Source organism: Pithys albifrons, chromosome 15 (genome assembly GCF_047495875.1).
Source record: "Pithys albifrons albifrons isolate INPA30051 chromosome 15, PitAlb_v1, whole genome shotgun sequence".
NCBI lineage: Eukaryota > Metazoa > Chordata > Aves > Passeriformes > Thamnophilidae > Pithys > Pithys albifrons.
Window position 1 is genome coordinate 14,157,086 of NC_092472.1, and position 27,362 is coordinate 14,184,447.

Below are 27,362 nucleotides of genomic sequence, written 5' to 3' on the forward strand. Positions count from 1 at the left end.
ACAAAAGGACTTTGTCCCCAGATACCTCTGGTATAATGAAGATCAAGCTTACAGGCAAGGGAACTATCACATGAGACAGTCATCTCTTAAAGAGCCTGTTTCCATTTCTAAAGGATCCAGAAGGCTGACAGCCTCCAGACTTAACCCACAGACGCCAAGAGATGATTCTGCCTCCTGTTCTTTGTCCTGCTTCCCCTTAAAGAAATCAGGGAAGTACCATTTCTTTCCTGCTATGTGGGTCCTGTTCACACTCCCAACCTGAAGCTCCTCCTCTGGTCTGTCAGCACACTGGGGGCTGGAAAAGCACAGTGATAGAGGCTCATCCATGTGGGGATAAATGTCAGGAGAGAAAGTACAGTGTGGAGCCAGCAAGCAGCAGGCAGGAAACGCTGCATGGAATCACGTCCCGAGGAATCTCCATGAGTTGAAATCAGAGCCTGTTATTAATCTAGCTAGACACTGAGACCCAGGAGTGGAGTAAATCTGATTAAATTCCCACTGTACCAATGGCTAGAAGCCAAGCAGGTCTTTCTTTTCTTTTGAATGATAACCCAAAGGATATTTCTGTCCATTTCACTAAGTAAGCATACTGCTTTAAAACAAATAAAAACAAGATCAAAACATCAGGTAAATTTCAGTATGGCAGCAAGATCCTTTGAGATGTAACCCAAACTGAGAAGAAAAACTTAGTTATTTCTTAGTCTGGTGGGGCTTCAGTAGTGGTGGAGTAAATAACTCATCTCCACCCTTCCTACATGGCATGGGAAAAGTCCTTGAACAGATTAAAAGCAGCTTAAAAGGGGTTAAAAGTGAGTCTTTGGCATGGAGAATTTTGCAAAGCGCAGGACAAGTAAACAAAACAGAGCCTTGAGAAGAAAAATCCCATTACACCTGACAATAGAGATGGGGGGAGTGGGGGTGGGGGAATCTAGATTATTGCTGAGAGCTAAGCTTTCATTTCAGTTCTCAGAAGTTGATGAGAAGCTGAGTAGAATGACACACTGACAAAGTGAGTGAGACCATTCCTCCCCACCCCAACCACCACACTCAGCACCCTGCAAGCGCAGCTGGAGCTGCAGTAAGAAACTACTAAATGCTCCTTACCTGCCCTGGCCTTGATAGCTCTGGTGTTTGCCCCTCTGTGTAAAATGAAATATAAAAGATTAAAGAAAAAAAACACAAAGGAAAAATAATAAATCAAACAAACAAAATCAACCAAAGGTGTTCCTTAAAAGCCAACAGCAACACACATCAACTGCCAGCAAAGCAGATCTTCCATGAGATGGAGATTTAAGGAACGTTACGCTTGCCCTGTCAAGGGAGACGATTTCAGAGACTTCTTAAAAAGACAGCAATTCGGGTTAAAAAAACTGAAATAAACCAAAACGTATCAGCGCTTTAAAGGTTAACAGCCTCTGCTGAACAACATGCGTTTATCCAACCACGTCCTAGAGTAGTTTTTTCAGCCCCGAGACCAATGAGCACAGCTAAGAGGAGGGCCTTGGGATGGTGGAGAGGCTGAGTTACCCCCTCCCCTCTGCCTTCCCTTTTCTCCACCTCCCCCTCCTTTTTTCCTTTCTTTTTTTCTTTCTTTTTTTTTTTTTAGTTTAGTAAATTAATGCAGCAAGAAACTCCCAAGATCTGGCGAGTCCGAGCAGGGGAGAGAGGGCAGAGGGGAAATGAGATGCATTAGGAGGACAGTGAGCCACTTTCTTTCCGAGCACAATGGAAGTGCTTCCCAAGAAACTTCCCCTTCGCTCCCCTCCGCTCTAGCCCTGAGCAATGGGACACCTTCCCTACAGCAGCAATAACTTATTCGGGAGGAAAATAGCCCAGGAAGCAGGAATCAACAGCAGCCAGACGGCGGGCAGGAAAGCGACACAACCGGGACTGCAGCACGGCTCCACACTGACAAATTCCTGTGGATGTAATTAGGAGGACACCCCGGCTATCAGCGGAGATTAAACCCTGGGTTGTTGAGGGTCGTCGTGCCCCCCCCTCCCATCTCACCCCCACCACCCTGATGGCAAACCTACACCCGGCTGCGCCTGCCGCTCTCGCCAGCCTGATGTCCGGAGCGACATCCCGCTGAAGGGAGGGAGGTTCGGCGCGGACCGCGCGGTCTCCGGCCCCGGCAGCACTGCAGTGGCGGCGGCGGGGGCAGCGCTGTCCGCGGTGCTGAGCGGGGCGCTCCGGCCGCTGTCCGGGTGCTGAGCGCCGCCGGCCGCTGTCCGCGGTGCTGAGCGGACCCTCCCGGCCGTACCGCGGCCCCGGGAGGGGTGGTTCGCCTTCCCCCCCACCGATTCTCCCCAAGTGCCGGGTTACACTTTATTGGCCAAGCCCACCGGCCCACCCCTCACGGAGTACAAAAAAAAAAAACAAACAACCAAACAACAAACAACGAGAGCTGGAAAAATGTGCAACGTCAACGCGCTCGGAGTCTACGTGTGGGAGACGATCGTTTTCTTCAGGTAAGGCTCGGCTTTACGGGAGGAATGTGTGCGGGCTGGAGCGCCGTTCCGACCCCGAGCTTGGGGCACAGCCCCTGGGCACAGGCTCGGCTCCCGACATCGGCGTTCCGCCTTTCCAGAGCTGCCTCCTTTTGGCTTCCCCTCGGTTCCCCAGCCTGGCTCTCGCACAGCCCCTGGGCTCGGGACTTTCCGCGGCTTTGGGAGTTACTCCGTTCAATTAGCACCGCAATCTCGCCAACCGCAGTGCTGAAAACACCGAGCCCGGCTGCTTGCAAAGTGACAGCTAGTGGCGGCTGGTAATGCTGCACTTGAATTTGCCCGGGTAAATATTCCCACCTCGCCCCCTCCCCATCCTCAGACTGCAGGCGAGTTCCATGGGATGCTTTCACTGCTTATATGTGAGGGTTCACCCTCAATCCTCAGCTTGCTATATCTGAAGTCACAGAAAGCAAAGAAATAATCTCCTTTCTTCACAACTTTTTATCCTTTCACGCTGTTTTGAATATTCTTCCCTTGCAGAATCTAAGTGAAAGCCAAAGGGGATGCGGGGAGTTTTTTGCAGTTATATTCATTACTGCCCAGCCGTGTTTTGACTGTGGTTTAGATGTGCTCATGTTCTCTTTAAGGCTAAGACAGAAGGAACAGCTTTAGTCTTAAAGAACTGTTTCTTGTCCATCTATCCTTGCAGTGCTTTTATTAAATGGACAAAAAATATTGGAAGATAGAAGGTGTTTTATAGGCATGAAAATTCAGCCTGCTGTAGCAAGTGAGAGATGCCCAACACATACAATTGGAGAGAAAAACCTCTTTGATGACCTGAACTTGCTCATCAATCTTAGATTTCATTTCAGTTGCTTGGCTCCTACTTCTGCATTTTACCAAAGTCTCATCTTGTAGTTTAATGTGGAAACACAGACATCATTTGTATATACCTCACTAGTGTAATACTTATTATTTTAGGAATCACAGTAGCAGAACTGCTAATACTGGCCAGACTTTTCTAGCATTCTCTTTCCTTTTGAACACTTAAGTCTTTTCAGGCATAAAAACTGGGATATCCCCACTTTTTCTGTAATTCCACAGGAAATCAGAGACCAGCACAACTGCAACATGAACTCAAAACATTTAGTGCTTGCATTAGGTAAGCCAAAAAATAAATTCTAGAAATAACTAAAAGCACCAGTTTCAAAAAAAGCAATTCCCAACACCTGATACTTCAGAGTCATCCTTTCTTATCTGAGTCAGTAACAAGTGCATTGCAGCTCTGCACAGCATAGTGGGGTGGCTTGAAAGGGAGCACAGGTATGTGCAATAAACTCTTAGTTAAAAACAGTATTGAAACATTGGGTTAAAAAAGCAAAACCAACCAAACAAGATTTAACAACACAAACACTGGAATATAAAAGGAAAATAAAATAAGAGTCTTTCCAGGCTTGCATTTCCTATGGCCCTGGTATTCAAGCACCTGTCCAAGTCTCTTCTGAACAGACCAAACAAGGGAAATTGATACACACTTGTGCATCACACAACACATGTGAGCACTTACAGGTTTCTCAGCACATCAATTAGAGACCTGGACATTCAAAACCTTGGTAAACAAATCACTTCAGATTCTAATTCAAAGGTTTGTAATAACAAATTACATACATGCATAACATGGTATATATCATTGAGTCATATTGCATACAAAAGGTATTTCTGAAAGTTGAGTTCTCAAAATTTAACATTTAAGAACATTTGAAAGTGCTCTAATTCAATTGCTGGAGGAGGATGAAATCAAATTGCTTTAGGTACTGCAATCATTTTCCAAGCACAAAAAAAAGTCAGTAATTCCTATTTAGAACTCACCCTGCGCAAGGTTTTTCCTCTTTTGTTTTTTTCCTCACCCACTGTGTTACATGTTCAATTTATTACAGCCCAAAAATCTACCAGTCTTTCTGATCCAGGAATAGCTTTGCTATTTCAGTTTCAGTAAAGAAGTCTATTCATTAACAGCCATTCATAAATTTGGTGTGCCAATTACTCAGTCATACACAATGTTTAACAAACCCAAAGCTGATAATCCAATAATTCATGAGAGAAGTGTGCATTGCTTTAAATTACAGAGTGCACCATGTTTTATTGCCAGCCTGTCAAAAATATTCTGGAAAGAGAATCCATTATATGTTAGTACATGTACCACACAAATATAAAAAAAATAAACCCCCTATGTTCCAAGAAAAATTGCCTACAGCTAATATAGGAAACTGGACTAGGTTTATTGCTTAACAAAAACTTCCTCCACCAGCTTTTTAAAAAACAAGACCCTGTGGGGAAAGAGTAACAGCTGGTGTGTGAATGCAAACATTATGGTATTGCCAATATGATATTTGTTTCGGTTACAGCTGGGGTGTTTTAGAAGGACTTTGTGATACGTGGCTTATTCTGACAAGCCTCTCTTTATGGAAGAGCACTTCCCATTCTGCTCCCTGCCTTCTCAGACTGCAGTCACTTAGCTGTGACTAAGGCATTTACTGAGAACCTGGAGAGAGGCAGGGATGGAAGCTGAGGTGGGGCATGAAGACAGAGAGGCTGCTTGACCAAGCTTTCCTTACAGATATCTTGGCAAAGAGAAAATGCTATTTCTTTAAAATAAATTGGACAATATTCACGCAGGGATTTCCTGATGTCCTGCTTATATCTGTGGAGACATGTACAACCATTCTCCCAAAGTCTAACTACATACACTGCATGTTCAGTTGTGAATGCCTTCATGTGGAACAAAATGCTCCCCTATCCTCATGATGATCATGCCTGGACTTTCAGTGGTACCATCACATTTTAATAGGTGCAGTGGTCCAGACACATCACTGCATCAACTGAGGGTAGGAATGCACCTTGTACAAGTTAGGACATAAAAGATATCCTAGAACTGACACCTTACCCAACTGGGCACACTGTCTAGTGAGGCTTTGAAATTCTTTGGACCTGATTTTTATCCTAATTGCACTTCTGTATATCAGGAATCTGCAGCATGACCTTCACTAAATCAAGATCACAGTTGGCCCCTTCTGCACAGCAATCTGTCAGCAAGCAAGAGTGATTCAAGGCTACTGCTCCAAGTGAGTCACAGGCTAAAAGTTGCTGCCAGCCTCAATCCCTATTGGATTACTCCAACTGGCATGTTTATATTCCCTTTTGCCAGTAATGGAACTTCTCATTTCCAGTTTTTAAAACAATAAGAAGGTGTCATTGTAAATACGATACCTCGACTTCTTGGGGGGAAAACCCATGCATTTCCTAAAACAGTATTGACAAGTTAAGGTGACTGGAGAGCTGCTGGTTTCAACTTCTCAAAAAAGAGGCAGGGGAAGAAAGCAGAGAGTAACATGCACAGTATCCCCAAGCCTCTTGCTATAGCTCTGCACTGCCAGGTAACATTACAGAGCTGCCTGAGTGAAGCACTACCCAGAGACTTCCAGAGCCACAAGCTAAACAGTGTAGCAGATATTCTCAAAAGCTAAAGAATATTTTCCTCACGCTAACTAAACCCTATTAGAAGTTGTGCCTTCTGACTTGTTGGGCCTCTGCCGAGTCTGTCATCTCCATGAAATAAAAATTATTTAGCAAAGTCTTGGACTAGATGGCTCTAAGGATACTCTTTAGCTGCTTTGGTCTGCAACCTTTAATAGCCCCATTAGAGGCTCCACTAAAAGGGTTACATATCCAAGATTTGAAAGTGTGACAATGTAGACAATTCTAGAAACCTCTATAAATCATTCTGTAAAGGAAAATTAATTTGGTGTCATTGCAGTAAAAGTACAAAATGTCTGGGACTCTGCCTTCTGCAGAGACTTTTGTACATCCAGCCAGCCATCCTGATTCTCTTGTAATTTAGGCAATTGAGAGAAATCAACATAAAGTAGGCAAAACATTTTCTAACAGCCTGATATTAACCTTCTTCTCCAAACAGCTGTCTTAACCCCAGACTTTCACCCTGGATGGTTCAAAACAAGAGAAAGGCTCCACAAATATCTGGTCCAAAAAAAGCCTTCCCCTTATGCTGAGTACAAAGAGAAAGGAAATCCTAAATAATCAACTTGCTTACCAAAAACATTACAAAACAAAGTTGCAGTTTCTCACGAATAAAATACTCTTTGTCTCTGAGGCACTGGTGCTGTGCAGATTTGAAGTAATTTAGACTGACTCTCCACCTTGGCTAGCTCTGAACATTACCCTACACTGCAGCAAGTCCCAGTGGCAGAGCACAAATATACTGTTCAAATATCTCAGGGGAGCTGCTTCAGGAAAGAGATCAATAAGTGGAGGGAATGGTGGGATCCTGCCCTTACATGTAAGGACACTACAGAGCCTTCCTTCAAGAACAAGAATTTAGGCATGGGAATTTGGTCCCCCACCTTTTTTCCTCCTCTCTGATGGAAGAGGTGTTGAACCTTCAGACCCTTAGGTATGAAGCAAGTCAGCAGCAAAAGGCTCTCTGACTCCAAAAGTCCCAGATTTAACAGCACGGCCTATAGGCTGAGAAGTTCACTCTGCTACAGACCAAGTGATTCCACTCAGAAAGGAAAGAACTTGTAAGCAACAGCACAGGGCACTTTCCTTGTTTGCTTATGAAATTCATCTCACCAAATCCTCATGAGCTGACCTGGATAGAAATGGAACCCAACATCTGAATTAAGAAGTTAATCAATGCCCAGAATTAAATTACTTTATTATCCCAGCACTGACCAGCAATTGTTCATCTGTAATAGAAAACCAGCAGACAGGTCTGTTCTCATTTCATCACAGCACGCAGGTTAAAAGGACTCTTCAAATTTCAGTGTCAAGAACAAGTTGTCAGACCACCTAATGAATATAATTGCTATTTAGATACTGATGAAAGACAAGGGTCTCAAAAAGTAAATCATGCTTTAAATATCATAACATCTAAGTCAAACCCACAACATTTAATTATGTTAAATCACATCACGTATTTTCACTTGCTCATTTTCTATAACCTGGAGCTTTTCTGAGAATCCCAAAGCGGCCAGTATTAGGGAATTAACAAATTTTTACTTTTATTCATTTATTTGCCTGTATCAGCTCTCACTGTTGTGGCACATTAAATCAGGGTCTTGCTATTTCCAGTAAATTACCCCTTTGCTCTCATTACCTGGCATACTTTCTACTGACCTTTATCTATCAGCAAGAGCATAAATTATTTCTATTTTTATGAATGATGATTATACTTGTGCACCTCACACCATTCAAGAAAAAGGGTCATCATACACTTTCACTTGCTAAAAATGCCATTCCATCATACATTATGGTTTGAGTCAATTTTTTGATTGCTAAAAAATGTCATTCCACTTTTGATAATTTCAGTTTGAAAAAAAAAAACAACCAAACGATCACCACAAAAAAACCCCACTACCAGTTTGGGACAAACGAAGCAAAAAAGGAGGGGGAAAAGCAGGAACTTCTGCTGCTCCACTTCAAGGCACTGAAAGGATTGTTAGCAGCCATAGCCAGAGAACACCAGTCTGGCTGCTGACTCCTAGACCTACTTGCACAGCTCAGAAAACAGCAAGTTTTGCATTGCACTCATCATAATAAAGTACTGCTAATTCAGCAGGTCAGTTCCTCTTACAGTGACCAAAATAAAACTCCCTTATTTGTTTTTCTCACCCTTCCCCAAAGTATCCAAACAATTTACATGTGTGTTTACAAAGCCAGACAACAGAAACCATCTTCCTCCAGAGGAGGTGGTTTGCATTGGTATTTCTTAGTCAAGATGAGTGGTTGGTGCAAAATGCTCCCTTCACCTCTTGGGAAGGGACTGAGATGCTTTAGCTGATCTAGTCCTGGAGGTCTGTGTGGTTTGGTCCCACAAGTGTTGTGGATGACATACACATCTTCAAGTTGCTCTTAAAACACTCTAATACTTCAAAAGACTGATGCACAGAAACCAAAACCACAGAAATATAGCTTTTGTTCCCTCTGCAAGGCCAAAGCCCAGAGAAGGCCTGCAGAGAACAGAAATAGATAGAGACAGATGCACCCATCCTTTACACATGCTGAGCTCTCCCCATAATGCAGACAATTATTCCATCCATATATGGCACCATGGTAAGCTGCTGATTTGGGGACTGCACCACAGCTGGCTGGTACATAGACATAGTTGGCATCCTGTGAATACATCTCTGCTGGATCTAAGTGCCAGTGAGAAAAGCAGGAGAAATCTCAATTTACCAAACCCCAAGAAATTTGGATTTTGAGAGGGAGGGGAAAACAAAACATACTTTTGCACCCCTGCTTTCCTTTTGATGTGTCCCTCTTCATCCTTCTGCTAAGGCTCACAGCCCACTAGGAAAAAAAAAGGGGAAAAATACTAAAAGCAAAAACAAAAGCCTTATCAGACTGCCAGGGAACTCTCTCGTTTGAATCAGTGCCTCATTGCGGGGTGGGTGAAAAGGGAACACACCACCAAGAGGTTGCCAAGACAAGGAATGTCGCATGCCTGGAACAGCAGCGCTTGCAGTGCAATCAATCATCGCACCGGCTGCCTTCAGAGCAGAGCCGCCGACAGCAGCTCCCCTCGGAGCCTGCCCTGCCAGCAGCGCCTGCGACCACTCGCCCAGAATGCAAATCCCGCCCCCCGCCCCCGCCAGAGCTGGAGAAAACACACAAATCAATTAAACAGCAACAGAAGTGGGATCAGTGGTGGATCAGACCACTATCGCGCGCATGTGGTTCAGCAGCAAAATGCAGCTGAGCCAGGAATCGTGCAGAAAATCCAGGCAAAAATCACTGTTTTCTCACCTTTCTGTGATTTCCCTTGATTTCTTTTTTATTCTTTTATTTCAGCTGGTAAAAAATATGTATTGTGCAAAGCCCCAAGCACAGATTCCCTCCTCCCCTCTCTTATGGGGAAGTTATAAAACCTGAAAGCACACAGGGGTCAGCTGTTGTCAGCACCCTTTAAAACAATCCTGAGCTTCCAATCCAGTGCCAGGAGTCCCCATGCCAGATGGGTTCAGTCCCCTCCCCATTACAGCAGGATCTGTTCATCATGGGTATTACCTCAGTGGGCAGTAGAGAAGCTCTGGGTTCCTGCATGAAGGACCCTTCTCTTATCTTGTAACAGTTGAGAAGACAGGCTCTAGACAAAAAAATGGGCTATGTTACAGTCCTCTTTGCTCCCAGTGCTTCCACTAAGCAGAGCAATAGTTCCTGGCATACCCACACACAACACAGACCTATTTTGCTGCAGGTCTCCCAAGATCTCATTTGCAAACCAAAATGTGTGTATCCCACCTCTCCTGCCACCCCATGTGCCCTGAGAATTGCAAGCATCATCCAGCATCCAGCCCCATCCATCACACCCTGACACACAGCTCTGGGCTTAGAAGTCATCTCCCAGCAGCGTGGCTGACAAAGTACCAGCCTCATCAAACACAAAGTGCACTCCTGCACCAGCATTGAAAAGATGGAGTTTGTCTTGTCAGGTAGCTGAAGAAACCAAAGTCAGAGGGCAGCTGGAGTGGGGAGAAAAGCCCTTCTGAGCAGGGGATCCAGGGCTCAGACATTAATTCCAGAAGTTACATTGCAGTATAGTTCATGAATAAATTGATAAATTACCCCAGGAGTCACAGACAGCACAGAGAGAACATTCAACTCAAGCAGGGTGTTTGTGTTGCAATGCCAGCAACTAACTCCACCCAGAAAATATCAAAATTAGTTCTCTTGTTACACAACTCATTTTATGCAGCACTAAATACACACATCAGAGAACTCCAGTCTTACTGTGGGTCCCACAATTTTGTAGGTGGGTTACACAGGTTACCTCGGGAGGCCTTTTCAAAGGACATGCAGCAAAAAGTTTCATTTCAGAAGATAAAACCAATCATCTCTCTGCATTACATGCCATATATCTCTTCAAAGAATTCTATTCATAATGCTTCTGATTTAGAAAAAAAAAGTTAAAATATCCTCACCCAATCTTAATGAGCAGCATAAATCCTTAAACTAAAACTAATTTTTAAAAAGCTGCCGTAGTGAGTTATTTGAACTGATGGAAATGCAACTGATAGTGTGACTGCAGAGCTATAGATAGAAGAGCATCCACGACTTCTCGTAATTCTCTGACACTTGTCTGGTCTGTGATCTCAAACCTTCTGACGTCAATTGAGGTTCCCACCGCAGCTCTCCATCCAAACACTAAATCAAGAGCACATCAGTAAAGAGAATATAGTTACCTAGATTATGAAGCCTCATCTTGTAAAGACATTTTCTCCCTTTATCTACTGGATTCAGGAAGGCTGTTTATGCATAACTTTAAACACCTGACTAGCCCCTCTGACTTTAAAAGGAATATTCAGTATGAGTGAATCAAGACACATGCTTTTGTCTTTGCAGCAAAGATATTTCCCTTTGTTTTTCAACAAAAAAATGCAATTATAACTTTCATTTTTTTCCTGTAAATCCCTCAGTATATGCACAGTCAATGCTGGTGTTTGCTGGATTTATTTCTCAAGTAAATAAAACCTGAGCTTTGACTTGTGCTTCTTCATTGTTTGAATTTTGTTTTCAAACCTGTCTCAATGGCTTAAGATCATACATATCCAGACAGTCATGATGTGTGCTCCAAAAGCTGTAGATGCTACTTGAAGAGGGGGTAGTTGAGAATGTCACTAGAGAGAATGCCTGTGGCTCAAGAATTAATTTATCTTTTTTTAATATGCAATAAGCAAGAATGACCATGCAACAACGATCTTTGTAGGAGCAGAAATCCAGCATGAAACTGAGTACTATTCCCATACAATTTATTGGCCTCTGTACTCTTCCCATCTCAGCTATATACAACGGGCAGATTTCTCCCCCCTCAGCTGACTGTCTAGTCATTTGTTATTTTCTTATTGCTCTGTCCAGGCAGCATCAGCAAATGCTCCAAGTGCTGGTGTCTTTCCACAGAGTTAATCAGTGTAATTGGGATGGTTTATAGTTCTGGACAGGGTGTTTTGCCATATGGCATAGGAGCCATGGGCTGCAGGAATGTGGCAGTGGAACACAGAGACATCAGATTGCTGCAGTCTGAAGAGATTTTCCTCACTTCAGTAAAGTTGTTGCAGCTTTCCCTGGATAGAAATGATCACAGAGGGTTAATTCCCTGAGGTCTATGGAACAGTGCCTCCTAGTTCGTCTCCTGTACAGCCACAAGAATCAGTGGCAAGATGGGTTGTGCAGAACTTTTGGGAGTGTTCTGGGATCCTTTGGGTTAAAACTTTAACTGATTACATCCTGTGACTACTGCAATGCAGTTACTTCTGGTGCAAGAGGTAGAATTGGTTTAAAGAGCTCACAGTAACAGCACAGCCATCCAGGGCAGAGACAGCAACATTTAACAAGCCTACTCTTCCTCTCCTGTCACCCTCTCCTGCCATAAATTGGGACAAATAATAGCTAAGTGTTCAATTCTCAAATTCTGTATTTCACCAATCTCACTGCACACAACTATTTTCCTCTCCTGTCCCAACATCCAGGCCTCCTCCACAGCTCTGTTGCACAAACACTCCATTGAATTAAGAGAACAACTAACTCCAAATTCCACCCCCACCTCTGAGGATTAACTTTGCAAATTCACCTACATAGCACACCCCACATCCACAGGCTGTAACTACCAGCAGCTGAGCACAACCGCATGGTCTGGGATAACTGCTGTGCAACCAGCACATCTGTAACACTCACAGCTCCTTCTACTCAGTACCATGATGGGCCAAAAATATAGTACCGTGGCTCTCTTCTCCCACACACCTCCACTCTTCTACATCCTGTTCACCCCTAATGTTGTAGGCCAGGAATTCAGACAAGGTGATGGAGAAAAACACGCAGGCAATGAGTTTCATCCCTTTTAATTGAATTGCATATCAATATTGATTGTGCTATTAATTCTGATAGCAAATCTAACCATTAAAATAAAAAGTCTGCTTGCAGTCTCTGCCAAGCCTTCCCAGCCAGGGTCTGGCAGCATTTCCCTCCAGATAACATGTTGGTGTGCAGTCATAAATAACAGCTTGAGCACAGAGTTTGGGCTGCCCCTGTTCTTTTCACCAGAACAACCTTCTGTCTGTCCTTCCTGCCTCTCTCCAGCTGCTGAGGACAGGATGGAGACAGGCATTCCCAGCATCAGCAGAGGCTAAATCCAGGTTGGGCTCTGCTGAGCAACATGATCTGCTCAGGGACCAGGGAGATGGTCCTTGGAGAGCAAGGAGAGAGTTACCATGGGCAACACTAGTTAATCATGGAGAGCACGAAGCCTTTCTGTGCCCAGCTATCTGATGTTCTCTTTGCAACTGCACCTCTCAGAGTCTGCTGAAGTCAATAAAACTGAGCTGATGAATCCTTCTGTGTCCCCGAGCCCCCACACTGCTCTAGCCTGGCTTTGAAGGTAATGGGGGAAACAGTTATTGTGGTTACCTCAGCCTGCCTTAGACCTGATGAGTATTTCCCTCCCCTGGGCTATCTACTTACAGAATACATCACATTTGAAGGACAAATGTGTGAGGCAGCTCAACTGAACACTATTCCAAACACATCTGTGCCAAGCTTTCTGGCTTGCTGTGGTTCAAAAATAAAAAAAACCCTTCCAACAAACCACTTCAGAAACATTTGCAGAGCAGCACTGAACCAGGCTAAGGGCTTAGGTATCTCTATTTCTCCAGCCTGTTGAGAATCCATCCAGAGAAATAAATCCAGTGCTGTTCTCTCTATCCACTGATGTGGCACCACTCTACCTTCACAGGGACCTGAGCCTTCCATGCTTTGCAGAAGGAGATTTCCTCTGCAAACACTTGTTTTGCAACAGTTTGTTTCTGCTTCCAGACATAATTTTTTTTTACATTCAGAATTAATGATTAACAATTAAGTTATTTGACAAGGGAATAGAGGCCCTGTGTTAATTAAATTCTTCAATCACACCTCTTTGCAAAGGAGGAGGGAGAAAAAAATAAAAATATGTTTCTCACTATCAGTATTCAACCAGAATAGAGTGATTTGTGATATTGAACAACCAAACATCACCAAAAAAAAAAAAGAAAAAAGGCATGAAAATAATGCACAAGGACCATGCAAATGGGAGGAGAAGAAGGAAACAGCCAACTGGGGAGCCAGGAACCAAACAAGCAGACACATCCAGACTGAAGAAGAGCCACTTTTTAAACCAAATAATTGTTTATAAGCATATATCATCTGTTTACATGAAACAAAATATGCAAAGAGAGTAAACAGTTCCTGGATAGGTTGGGAGAAACCACTGACAGGTGTCCTGCAAAGCCTGACTTCACTGCCTGAGGAATGCAATCCTGAGCAGCTGGGCTGCCCATCTCCATCAGCTTTCACCTCTGCATCCTGCTCGGGGGCTGCACCTCCTGGGGGCTTGCGGGTGCCTGCTTACACTGCCAGTATTAAAATCACAAAAGATTATGCTAGTTCATCGACCCTTTGACGAGATCCTTCCCATTGTAGTGGCTGTGACGATTGCCTGATGGCACTTTCTCAGCCAGATCCACTAGGGATTACACCAGCATAAATAAAATAAGCCCGTGTCTGACTGCTATTAAAATGCGTCGAGTCACCCAGCTCAGACAACACTCTTACACCAATGCAAACTACATCCTCGGTGATTTTGTTACATGCTTTGCCTCCTTTTGTTTATTCACAGATTCAATCTTCTCTCTGAACAACACCACAGCCCACACTAAATTTCCAGTTCTCTTCTATTGTTAATAACTTTCAAATCACTTTCCAATTTCCCTCTCCTTGCCTCAGCTGGGCCAGAAGATGAACAGTCTCATGGGAGTTTCAAGAGTACTTCTGCAAGAACTAAGTGATGAAGGAAGTCCCAGAAAGTTCCCAAGGGAGCACACAGCACTGGTCTAGACAGACCTGGAAGACAACAGAAGCTGGTAGCTTTTTGGGTGCTGCCTGAGCTCAGCTGACATCACAAACTCAACTGTCACAACCAGAATGAAGATTTTGGGGTTCTGTTAGAGAGAATCCATCCATCTGCCCAGTGGGCTGGACCAGCTTCTCTGTAGTTCCCAGTGATGTTTCCTACCATTTCTTCTAAGCTAGAGAGGAGACTCCTCTGCCTGCTGCTGGAAAGGCTTTGCTGCTCCCTCATGCTCTGTTTTCTTGCCTTTTCTCATTACATCTAGGGAGAAATTGTTACCAGTCAGTTATAGGAAAACATGTAGTAACCAAACAGAAACCAGACAAAACTCAGAACTCATCATTCCCAGGTCACCTGGGTAACAACACACAGCAGACAAACAGATTTAAAAACATATATTAGGAGGCATGAAACCATGTTTGGCAGTTTTAGCATCTCCCCAAAGGTGCCCTCAGGAACTGCTCACAGGGATGAACATGAAGCTACAGAAAGCAGTGGGGCTGTGAGAGTCTGGTCCTCTCCCAGATGCTTCTGGGACTCAGCTATCCAAATGTATACTTCCATGTAGGAACTGAGCCCATGAAATTCCTTTACCTGCAACCTTGAATCAGAAAGAACCAGAAAATGATACCCAAAAAATAGCAGCAGGCTCATTCATTGGGAGGGAGCATATTCAGCATAGGCTTTCACACTGAATTTACAGGAAAGATCAGCACTGATTTCTTTGCTTTTTCACCTCATTTTTTAAAACAAATGCCAAGGGAATTGCAGTGTCTAATTATCTTTTTCCACTTAAAGCATATTAGATGCTTATTAGATTTGTATTGCCTCTTGCCCCCACACATACACTCTTCCATATATTTCCTCCAGTCTACAGTTAATGAGAAGAAATCAGTGTATTGCACTATCTGGCATCTTGTTGCTGAAGTGGCAGGAGTCTTTGGTTACCAAGACATTTGCTGCTTAATTGAAATCTTTTCTCTGGACTCATTGCCATGCAGACACTCCATTGGAATGCAGTAGTCGAGCCCAGTATTGATTGTCCTCCCACACTCAGCTTTCTTCCTCTGAGTTTGCAAATCAATTGCACCCTGTTGCTTTCCTCCTAAGAAATTAAATTAAAACCATCACCCAGTCCACAACCCCATTTACCCCTGCAACACAATGGTTTGGGCTTTGCATAGTTCCTTAGAGCAGAGATAGGGACAAGATAAGAAAGGGCACCTGTGGCTGTAGTAAAAGTGAGATCCACAAGTTGTCAGGTTATCCCCAAGCACGAGTGTGCATCAGCCTGCTCAGATATGGCCAGTGTGGGAGTGGATTATGAATATATGAAGAGGTGAATGCAATCCTAGTTTTAGACTCTTACTGAGAGTGGCCTGGAATTCATCTTCTGTCTTTACTGCAAAAATTAAGCAATTTTTAATGGCTAAAATCAGAGAACCCTGTTGCAGTTTACAAAAGAAGCCAGACTGCAGTTGAGTTTGCAGGATTGAAAACCAAAGCTTGGCAACCCACCACTGCTGACAATAGAAAAGAAAGTCAATGCAATGCAGGGTACTAGATTCCTGATTTTGAAATTATGGCACCCAAACTTTGCTAAGCCCCAGGTGTTTTTGAAGTCCTGAGGAACTAAATGCCTCAAAATACTCTTACCAAGATAACATATGTGTCTTTGGAGTCTCAGCTCAAACTTGCATTGGATGAACAGGTTTTTGAGGGCAGGATGGCATTAATACAATGCACAGTCACCGTCCCAAATTCTTCCCCAAAGACCTTGTGTTAGGACTTAGTGCTGTTCTCAAAAAATCAGCAGGTTTGACTACTGCAAAATTTCCCAGGGTGAGGCCTGAATGCTGTAAGAGGACTCCGTGGTGTCATTTGTGAGGACATATGTAGCTAAAAACCTTGTGCCTGTTGTAAACATTCTTAGGCCTCCCAGCTGCTCTGTCAGTGGCTTCTCACTGTTCCCACAAAGCCTTTGGACTTTTTGTACTTTGTAAAAAATTCAGGAGTTTTGCAAAGTGTGAAGCAACGAGCCTCATTTCCTCCTGAGCAGCTTCCTTTGGCTCATTATATGTTTGCGTTGCAATCCTCCTGCAGGCTCTAACCAGCATCAGGCACCTGAGCCCATAGGCAGAGACAGCTCTTGCCCCAAGCACAGTGCAGGGGTTGCTTCTTCTTTGGCTAATCTAGGCAATTTCACACCACACTTCCAGCATGGGAACAGATTGTTGTTCAAGTAGAAGCCATGTAACCATAGGGAAGGAACTGAATATTCCTGTCTTGGAAGTCAAAACTTCCTGCAAAGTTGAGAATGAGCACCTGGTACCAGGGGTCACTTGTTCCTGTGTAGACTTCCTCAGCCCAAATTATCACCCCAAAGACTCCCATCAAGCCAGAAGGCACATTGCCAGCCATAGGTTTTTATCTTCTACAGAAAAATTGGTAACTTCATTCTTTCTGCCTGAGAGTCCATACAGGTCCCCAAAACACTCCATTTCCTTTCATCTTCAACCTGACATGAGTATTATTTCAGAATCACCCTCCAGACACCGCCCACTCCAGAGACTGTGTGGAACTCAGAACCTGCATTACAGGTACCAACAGCAAATGTTGGACTGATCAGTGAGTGGGAAGCAAAGCACCTCTCTCCCCTACAGTCCCAGAGACTCTGCCCAAGCTGTACCATCACGTGACACTCATTTAAACCTCAAATCTGGATCACAATCATCCTACCTGCCTTTCAGAAAATCAGACTGTCAGAGTCCTGAATATGTTCCTTGTTATTTGCCATGTAATTAAGCAGTAATTGCTGCCCAAGGCTAATCTCAGAGTGTATTTTACCTGTGGAGCCCAGTGCCAGAGTTCACATCTGTAATTTAGTGGCACGCCAAGGAGCTATACCTAAACTCACAAAAGGATTTTCACTACTCATCATCTCTCTTCTACTTTGGTGGCAGCTGGGATTCTGTATTTGGAGATGTTTGGGCTGGGCAAACAAATTAGCCGAGACCAGCCTCATTAGGAATTCACATGGGTGCCCATCCTGCCTCAGCAGGAATAAGATGCTGACTGCTCTGTTTCTGGACCCCAAACCCTTCTCAGTATAGGATGCACACTAAAACTTCCTCTTTCTTTCTACTCACACAGCCTGGCAGCCTCCAAAGAAGCTGAAGCAGCAGCACGATCTGCCCCCAAACCCATGTCTCCTTCTGATTTCTTGGATAAGTTGATGGGGCGAACTTCAGGATACGATGCCAGGATCAGACCAAATTTTAAAGGTATGCAAAACCCCAGCACTGTTTCATTTTAGGACAGAAAACTGTATGCAGCCCTCCTGAATATTGCCCTAATTCTGTATGGAATATGAATAATCTTTATGTTCTTATGAAGTATATATTATAATGATATATGGCACATGGATCCCTTGCAGATATCTGGAAAGACGTGGAGAGATGTCCACTCAGAGTAGAAACAACCTTGTAAGAACTTTACACACAGGAATTGTACACTGAATTAGGGATCAGGGATCCTGCCAAACCAAGCAGCAACTGGCAGAGAGCTGAACATCTTACAGATTCAGGAGAAAAACTTCAACTTTTCTTTCCCCTTAAGTCACTGCCCACAGCATCATCTAATATCAAGCAGTGCTCCCCCTTTATACCCACTGCAGCCCAGAGGAGTCTCTCCCATCAGGTCCAAATAAGTTTAGCAAGATCCAGGGGCAGCTCAGACCCATCCCTGTCCCCCATAGTAAAGGGACTCTTAAGCTCAACACAGTTCCATTGTTTCACACACCATTTTTCCAGTCCAGCCCATATTCACTGCCAGCCAAACAGCACAGAATCAGACCCTGGCAGAGGCAACAGATCCTCTCTTTGCTCTTCAAAACACCTCTTCTAACAAGGGAGGGGTTGGGATGGGTTTTCTTTGAGTTTCATTTGCTATTTTTGTGGTTTGGTTTTGGGTTGGTTGGTTTGTAGGGGTTTTTTGTTGGTTTGGGTTTTTCAGCCTGGCATAGTGGAAGGTGTCCCTACACATGGCAGAGAATTTGGAACTAGAGGGTTTTTAAGGACCCTTTCAACTCAAAGCATTTTCTGTTTTGGTTTTTTTTGTTTTGTCTTTTTAACTGAGCTCACTTTCCCAGAGCTACTTGGCCTTGACTCACACACAGAGATCCAGCAGGATCACCCCCTCTCTTCAATGCTCATTTTGTTCACTTCTTTTGTCTCCAGCTACCAATTCCCCCTTTCCCTGGAGTCACCGACAGTGCTCACACAGGACTCCCAGGACCCATTAATCACAGTGACAGCACCTGCCACCCAGCCTCAAACAATAAACTCTGCAGTGGGCTTTAAACCCAAAGAAAGGTGGGAACCTTATGTCCCAGTAATCAACCAGGCAGAGAGCACTGCTGTTCTTATCCAAGTCACGAAGAGTTAACACCACCCTGTAAACCTGCCTACCACTAAATTATGCACACACACAAATTAAACTTTAATATTTAATGAAATGTATACATTAACTTCCTGCTGAAGGCAGCTGTATTGCATTTTTATTTGAGATAATTTAATTTCAGTTTTATTTCAATGAACTACACCTTCCCCACAGGGCAGTTTTGCTGGCTTAACCTCCCACACATAAATCAGACTCCAATTTATATGGGAGGCATAGGATGTGTTTTACAGAGCTTGGGGTTGCAGCTCTCAAAGCACATCATTTAAATTAGCTGCAGTAACTCATTAGGACATTTTAATTGCTTAGATCTAAATGAAAATAATACCAAAGATCCATATCAGATTGATTTCTGGGGAGGGGAAGATTAACAAAAACAAGATTGTAGCTTTTCCATAAATACTGTGAAGTCTGGACTTGGGTGTGGATTTGCATTCTGAGAACAAGGAAGAAGTATCTGGGTCTTGGCTTATGTTGGAGAATGAAGTCAGCAACTCAGGGACAGAGCAGAACCTGATAGGCATTGAGACAAGAGATCCTCACCCAGGCTGTTCCCTTAACCCTGCTGCTGGAAGACTGTAGTCCTTCACAGCTGCATCCCACTGCAGAGGTGGCATATTTCAGAGGTAGTCAGGGAACTTTCTAGAGCCTTTCACAAGCAAAAAAAAAAAAAAAAACAAAAAACCAAAATAACCACCCAAAAAACCAAAATCCAAATCCTGCAGGTTGCTCATGGGCCCCCTTGGACAAGGTGGGAAGGGCTCAGTGCCTCAACAAGAGTTGCCCCAAGCAGAGTCTTTACCAGCCAAACCCACCCCACATTCAGCTTCCCATCAGCACTGGGTCAGGAACAGGAGGACCAAAATATTCCATGACTGTCAGAGTCACAAGCACATGCAGTCATTCAGGAGATCAGCTCAGTATTTTACTTTTAATGTGCCCTTTGGGAGGGGAATAACATGCACATGAACCTTCTAAATGGTTAATGAGATTGATCCAGAACAGAAAACCAATGCTCCTGAGCAAAACAGACCACAGAAGGGATAAAACAAGTGCTAAAGCCTGAGTGCTTTCAGCTGCTGGATAAGCTTTCAGATAAAAGCAGTTGGTGAAGGGGGAAAAAATACATACAATTTTGTGTCTGATTGTTTAACTCATGCCAATGTTTAACAGTCTGGAGAAAGCTGCACAGACTGAACAGTGTGAGATGCTGCTGAGTTGGCAGTGGTTGTCTGGGAGCTGGTTAGACAGCAGCCTGCTTGGTTTGCCTGAGACTTGTACCAAGAAAATAACAGCCACAGAGCATTACTGTTACGTGGCTGCAATCCCAATCCCACAGGTGACAGGCACAAAGTTCTAGAAGAGGCCAAAGTAGGAGAGGAGGAAAGGGAAAAGAAGATGAGAAAACCAAGCTCCAAATGTTACTTAGTAATCAGGAAAATCCATTGGTTCCCACACATGAGGACGTTTGCACTGATTAGAGGTAAAACCTCTCGTTAAAGCCATTCCTCCCCCCAGTGTTTCATCTTGCAGCGACTGCCAGACTGCAGATGTGACCTTAACAGGAGCATCACTCCCCCAGCAGGCTGAGCCACCAGGCAGTGTTTGAAATGCAGACACCATCCCTGACTCCATAAAGAATGGGGGAACAATCTAAAAATCCACTCTCCACTTTCACAGATCTTATCTTCCCAGAAGCATCTGTCACAGGGATGATAGGAGATTAATTCCTCCGGTGTTAAATGGGGACCTTCGTCCCTGGGGCAGTGTCTGTTCTCTGCCTGAGCTGCCTTTCCCCTCCACCCACTGGGCAGCACCCACAACAGGTCCTTTGGGAGCTCCCAGAGCAGAGGCCCCTTTTCCTTCTCCCCTCTCCTTATTAAGGCTCTACAAAAATTCTTTCACTATATGTGGGCAAGCCCCTGGTTTGCCAGGCACCAGATATGCTCTAGTTCCAAAATATTCTCACAGAGCGTTTTGCTCTGTGCTGAACTGCAGCTCTCAGCATCTCCCCCGATTTAAATACAACATTTCCACTTCAGTTTTGCCAGGCAGGATTGTGAAACACTTCAAAGTCATACTGATACCTTTGGGCACCAGTACCACACAAACAGACTGACCTCCATGATCTCTAACCACAATTTTTTCTATCCCTTTAACCCTCACTCCTCTCTTTTAGTGGCCCCTTAACTTCTCCAATATAAGCAGGCTAAGCAAAGCTTCAGTTTGAAAGCAAACCAGGCCCAAGAAAGGCACAGCCCAGAGTCTGGAAGTACCCTCTGCCAAACCAGAACAGCCAGAGAGTTTCTGCTGGCAGAAACTTGAAGTCTCCTGTCCACCTGTGAGCCTGAGCAGATGCCACCATCCACTCGTGGGGTACTTGCTCCTTCAGCCAGTCTGATCCTTACAGCACACTCTGCTGCACTGGCTTTGTAGGGAGCATATCATTCCAGTTCAGAAACACTTAGGTGCTTCATACGAATAATTCATCAGTATAGCTCTAAATAAAAGTCTCTCAGCTCTTTTCTGGGATATTTTGCTATCATGTTCAAGGTGAGCTTGCCACCCATATAGCCAGGTCAAGACATCTGGAAAGCTGCTCTGCCTGGCTCTGATCTATTGCTTTTCATCTGAACTGTTCACAGCAGAGATATAAAAACACTCTCCCAAACAGAGGAACAGAGGGAAGCTAAAGCCCTGTCTGGTGTCAAACTGGCATCAGAACCAAGCCAGGTCACCCAAACCTTGCTCCCCTACTTACCCCTCAGTCACCCCATTCCCACAACAGGTTTTAACTGTACAGAGTGGAAATACTTTGTCTCACAAGCACACAGTGAACTGCTGTCCCAATCTGTATTTGTCATGCAGGCCCGCCAGTGAACGTCAGCTGCAACATTTTCATCAACAGCTTTGGCTCGATTGCAGAAACAACCATGGTAAGTAAAAATCACAGCACAGCTGCTCAGCTACTGTCTCAGCCTCACTGCACTCCCAGAAAATGCAGCATTACCCTCCTCTTCACTGTGACCAGGGAAAAACACTGTCTCAGTGCTCCCAAGCTTACCTAAGGTTTGAGTAAATTTACAGTCAACACACCAGACTCACAGTGCACGTAGCTAAGATCACACAGCTCTGCATCTTACAAAAACACTGCACAGGCAAAGGACAATGGTCAGAAAGGGAAACAAATAGTCTTTTTCTGAAGACTTGCCTGAGGCTCCAAGCTCAGAAACAGTTGCAGATACTTTGTGTTTAAGTGGGCATAAATCCAGAAAGAACCTGGATTCACAGAGAAGGGAAATCAGCTGAACTCAAGTTTAGTCTGCACTGTATTTCAGATTCCCAAAGATTTTGAGAATTATTAGACTAAAGACTAAGATGATTATTTTCTTGGAGACATATTTCTGGTAGACAATGATTTTTAATGGAAAATCAAAACCAATATTTGTGAGTTAAGGCTCACTTCATACAAAATTAGTGAGCATGGCTAAAGGCTGTATCTAATTGGCAAGGCACTAGGAGCAGAGGATCACTAGAACAGGAGATAATTGCTCCATCTGAAAACTATTAAAGATTGGTTGTGACATAATCAGTGAACAGCAAAGGAAAACTCTGGAGGTACAGTGCCTTACTGCTGTGCTAATTAAAGATAATCCAGAAATATGGTGTTTAATTACCCTTTGGTAATTCTTTTTCTAGAAAAATGCTGAATAAAGAATGCAAGGCTCTAGCTCGAGGCATTTTGTGCATTTAGGCAGGAGTTTATAGGCTTTGCATATAGATCACACCCCTTGACTTGAACAAATTACTTGGCATGCACACCACTGTCAGAGGAGATCCACAACCATTCACCTGGGGTTATAAGTCTCTTCTGACACTATACCACTCTGCTGGAAATGTTTGCATTGGGGGTAGTTCAATTCTGGTTGTAGGAAATAAAATAAAAAAACAAAACAAAAAAGCTGTTATTCTGCCTAGGCACAGGGAAACAGATTTCATAGTTGGATTGGAGAATTCATCAGAGTCCATAAGCAAGAAGTGTATCATGGATTCATTTGTATATAAAGCAAAAGAGGAAGAACTAGAACTAAAATGCACATCTGCTCCTAATTTACTATTTTATTGGATACCTCCTTTGGCATTACAGGCAATACGGTTCCTACACAACAAGCAGAGACAACCCACAGTGCAAGCGAGTGGGGCAGGCCCACAAAGAATTCTTGTGCAATGTACAGAGCACATTCCATTGACATGTTTTTCAGTGCATGTCCTATATTGCAAGATGCACTGGAGCAGTCATACAAAGATGCCAGATGATCCCTGTAAGCAGGATGCTCCATAAAATTAGCATAGACTAGCATGAGAGAGACAGAGATGAAGTTCACCTCCAAGACATGCTGCAGGGACTTGCTATCCTCTCCAGATGCCACTCATTTCACAGTCTATCTTCCACAGAAAAAAAATTCCCATGGGAACCCAAGAACACCCTCTGGGCACATTGCTTTGTCTAGAAATATCCAAGGCAACTCTGACAAGCTAGTCCAGATGTCAGGCTGACAGAGCATTGCACACAACCTGATATAATGCACTCCTTATGGAACAAAAATTCTGCTTGTAAACACCAACCAGAACGCAACAACACAGGTACTGAAACATCTAAAATGGAGATCTCAGCAAGCTAGAGAGGTCCTTGGGATTTGTAACCCAGGATTTAACCTGCAGAGAAGCCAGGCCCTCACCACTGTCTGAGGATGCAGCAGGTCAAACAAGCAGTTTCTGAGAAGAAAGGTTGTTGTGAAAGGTGTTCGAGACAGACTTGACTACTTGAAATTCAAACAATGGAACAAGTGGTCAAGTATCAGGGGCAGGAAGGGGAAGTTTGCAAAAGAGAAAGGGACAAGTCAATGTTTTACCATAAATAAAGCTGTAGTCTATCATTGACCCCTGCAACTGATGATGGCAAAACTCCCCAGCTGCTTCACTGGCCAAAAAGAGATAGAACATTATGGTTTAAACCCCACCATTAGGCACCCCAAGCCTGATCAGGTTCAGATCTGAGTACTATGTCAGCTTATATTTAGTTACCATTGCACTACTATCTGCAGGAGAAGTCACAGGTTTTTATGGGTACCACACATGCAGTTGGAGAAGGCTTCAAAATATCTCCATAGTGGGCTGGTAGGTCCTACAGAAAATACCACTTACACCATTTAGGTTTACACTGCCTGAATATCATAAATCAAACCATGAGGTCACCAGGCAGAGAATTAGAGAAATTGGAGGTCAGTGCTCACTTACAGCTTGGCATCATGAAAGGTAAAGGAAGAGGAGAAAATACATAAAAATAGAACAAAACAGGCATTTGATGCAGCCACTTGGGCCTGCAAACCTGAGAAGGAGGGAAAATGAGTTGTGGCCAAGAGAAAACCGACTTCTCAGAGCAGCCAGCAGGTTAATACCTGCCCCACAAAGGCTCAAAATGAACAAGATGAGAAATGGAGATCTGAAAACTGCTGTAAGGTTAGGGGGAATTTAAAAAAAAAAAAAAAAAAGAAAAGAAAAGTCATCCAGCAAACTGAACTCTTAATCCTAAACCAGAGCTGACTTAAAAAAGGGAAGTAACTACTTTAAGCATCCTCCAGACCCAACATAAAAGCCTCTGGTGGCACACATAATTGATTGGACATTTATGTTAGATTGCAGCTCATAGCTTATATCCATCAGCCTCACTTGCCACGGGCCCCAAGGACAAGGGAACCCGCGAGTGGGAACACATCCCTGTGAACCCAACCAGTGCTTCAAGGGGAAAGATACAACCAATCACAACAGCCAGATAAGTGCAGTCTCCTGTCCTAAAGAATTACTGCAATAGTGCATCCACCAGCAAGGCATTCCCAAGAACAAGTGCAAGATGCATCCACTCTTTTCAATTATTTTTATTAAAACACCAAAAAGCCCCCCCAGTCACAAAATGTTTAATGTGTTTTTGCTCTTCAAAAGTATAACCAAATCCCCTCCCCACCAAGTCATACCAGACTACAAAATCCAGAGCACACATTCCTCATTCAAAATGAACAGAAGTCAACAACCTCAGGGATAGGTCTTGGTTTTCAGTGAATAAACTGAACCAGCTCTGGCTTTTCCTTGTAGCATGAGACAGCTGATAGAATTATCTGAGCATTTCATTAACAAATTTCCTGCTATAACAGCAAACTTGAAATTAAGTGAAGTCCTTGCTCTCTCATCTAATGAAAGCTCCAGTTTCATGGTCTCTTACCAAGTCAGACAACTGGGACCATTTTGTGCACAGTGAATGCACATGGAAAAAGAGGATTATTGTTTTACATCGTCACATAGAGTTGGAGCTGGACTCAAGGTCCAGTCCCATGTTTTACAAAGGACCAACATGCAGCAAACAAGAGTTAGGAAGAAAGAAAATCACAAACCATGAGCGCAGGCTCCGCTAGACACAATGTGTATATGCAAACTTATTTTTCTTTCGTGTCATAGTTACCTCCTCTGAAAAGAGTAAACCAAATACAGCCTTCCAGACAGCTGCAACACAGTCACAACTGGGCTGTCAGCATCTCCTAAGGCCAGGAGAAGCTGGAGGCTGACACTGTCCACGTTTTAAGCACTTGTTCTGAGACATCTGTACATGAGATTTCCAATGAAACAAACAAACCATCCTGCAAAGCAGACCAAGCAATTCATTCCAGCCTCAAAAGCCACAGAGCAGCAGATATGCCTGATGAAGTGTATGGGTCACACATTTAACACTGGTCCCACTCACTCCAACACCAGTTGAAGATGTGAGCATCAGTGAAAAAAGCCTATAGCAAAGGTTAGGTTTTGAGAAAAGTTTTCTGCAGTCAGTCATTCTTAAACCCAACTATCAGTCCCACAGAGATGATAAGCATATAACAAGTAACACAGCACAAAATGAAAAGGTTTTCACAACTCACAGTCTGCTGCCATTTCACCGTTTGACCTGCAATGTTTTCAGCTGTCTGAGTGGCTGGAGTTTACCTTTGCATTGAATGGAGAAGGGAGAGAGGGGAGGGTACAACATGAAATGGGACTATACAACTCAAATCCAAGGACACAAAAGATCCTCAAACTAAAGAACAAGACCTCACGACTAAACACACTTAAAAAACAAGATGCTGGATACAGCTCACCTGCCAGTTGCTCCATCCTTGGCTCACAGAGATAAAATTTCCCCTCTTTTTGTAGGAAAACACAGAAAATTTTTCCATTTAGATTTCAGCACAAAAAACCCACATCTATTAGACTCACCCTTCACCAGGGGCCTGCCCTCTTTTAACAACTTCCTCCTCAGAAGCACCTCCTCCCCTTGGCCCAGGTGTGGTTTCACACCTGGCTTATATTTGGCTACTTTGTTGTAACTCTGATAAGGTAAGGAGGTGCCTTATTAACCCTTCCAAGGGCTGCTCCTTGTTTGCTTATTTTTTTTTTTTTTGCAGACAGTTGTAGTGCTCCTCTGCAAGGCAAGTAGCCTTAAAGATATTTGTTCATTCCGTTTTCAGAGAATTAACTCAATGCTAACAAAGCCCCTCATGCTCTGCCCAGGTGGGGTCACAGAACCCCCTTCTGAGGAATTTGAGTCCCCACCTTAATATTTCCATCAGCAAAACATAAAATTATATAAAAGTTTCACCAAAACTGTTCAGTACCGAGTCTGCTCTGACACAACTCCTGAGTTCTGGGGCTGAAACCTACTGACTTTCCTGACAGCCTCCATCCCTTCCTCACAGCACTGCCTCCAGCCTGCCACTGCTTTCAGCAGCAGATGCCAAGGCTGTGGGTTCTTGGGAAGGAAAGGTTCCAAATGATCTTCTGTTTCCTTGTCTCCTTGCGAGGTCACTAAGCAGAATTTCATTTCACCATTATCAAATTGAACTACTTTGATCACTTCAGTTATTTTCTTCCTGCCTTGTGTCATTTCCCCCTTGGGAGCAAAATGCCTTTGTGCCAAATTGCAAAGCTCCTGAATGCGTTCACTGCACAGAGCTGCTGCTCCCCACTCCCAAGACAGCGAGAGGAGCAGGCTGCACAAGATAATCAATGCCTGGATGTGATTGGCACACAAATGAGGCACTCCAGTCATAGGAAGGAGACGGAGAAAGAGTTGTTTTTTTTTTTTGGCCGAGTTTGCAGCCCAAATCAAACCTCTTTTTTCTTTGCTTGAAAGTTCACATCATAAATTGATCCATTGTGTCCATTATTTAGGAATAACTGTGGATGTCTCAGTGATGCTAATTAAGATCTCATACAACAGCATCCAGGAGAAATGCTGCATATCTCAAGGTAGCCAAGGAATGAGTGTTGTTTGGCTCATCACCCCTCAGCTTCACTGCAGTGCCCAGGGCCAAGGTTTCAGCACACAGGGTTCTTCAGCTGGTGCAGGGTACTGTAACCCTTCTCCTAGGTTCTGTCACAGCCACAGACAAACCCTGATTTCTCTCCATGCCTTCTGCTGG

The 27,362-nt window shown here is 43.9% G+C and overlaps 1 protein-coding gene across 2 annotated transcripts in view; it reads left to right on the top strand.

Moving 5' to 3' along the window:
* Positions 1-2,390: 2,390 nt before the first annotated feature.
* The window catches only part of GLRA1 (glycine receptor alpha 1), a 36,449-nt gene continuing 11,477 nt past the window's right edge, over positions 2,391-27,362 (top strand). For both annotated transcript variants that reach the window (XM_071570120.1, XM_071570121.1), the window contains exons 1-3: positions 2,391-2,471; positions 17,554-17,684; positions 21,727-21,794. In XM_071570120.1, the coding sequence (XP_071426221.1) occupies positions 2,416-2,471; positions 17,554-17,684; positions 21,727-21,794 (255 nt within the window). In that variant the 5' untranslated portion in view covers positions 2,391-2,415. The remainder of the gene's footprint in view (positions 2,472-17,553; positions 17,685-21,726; positions 21,795-27,362) is intronic.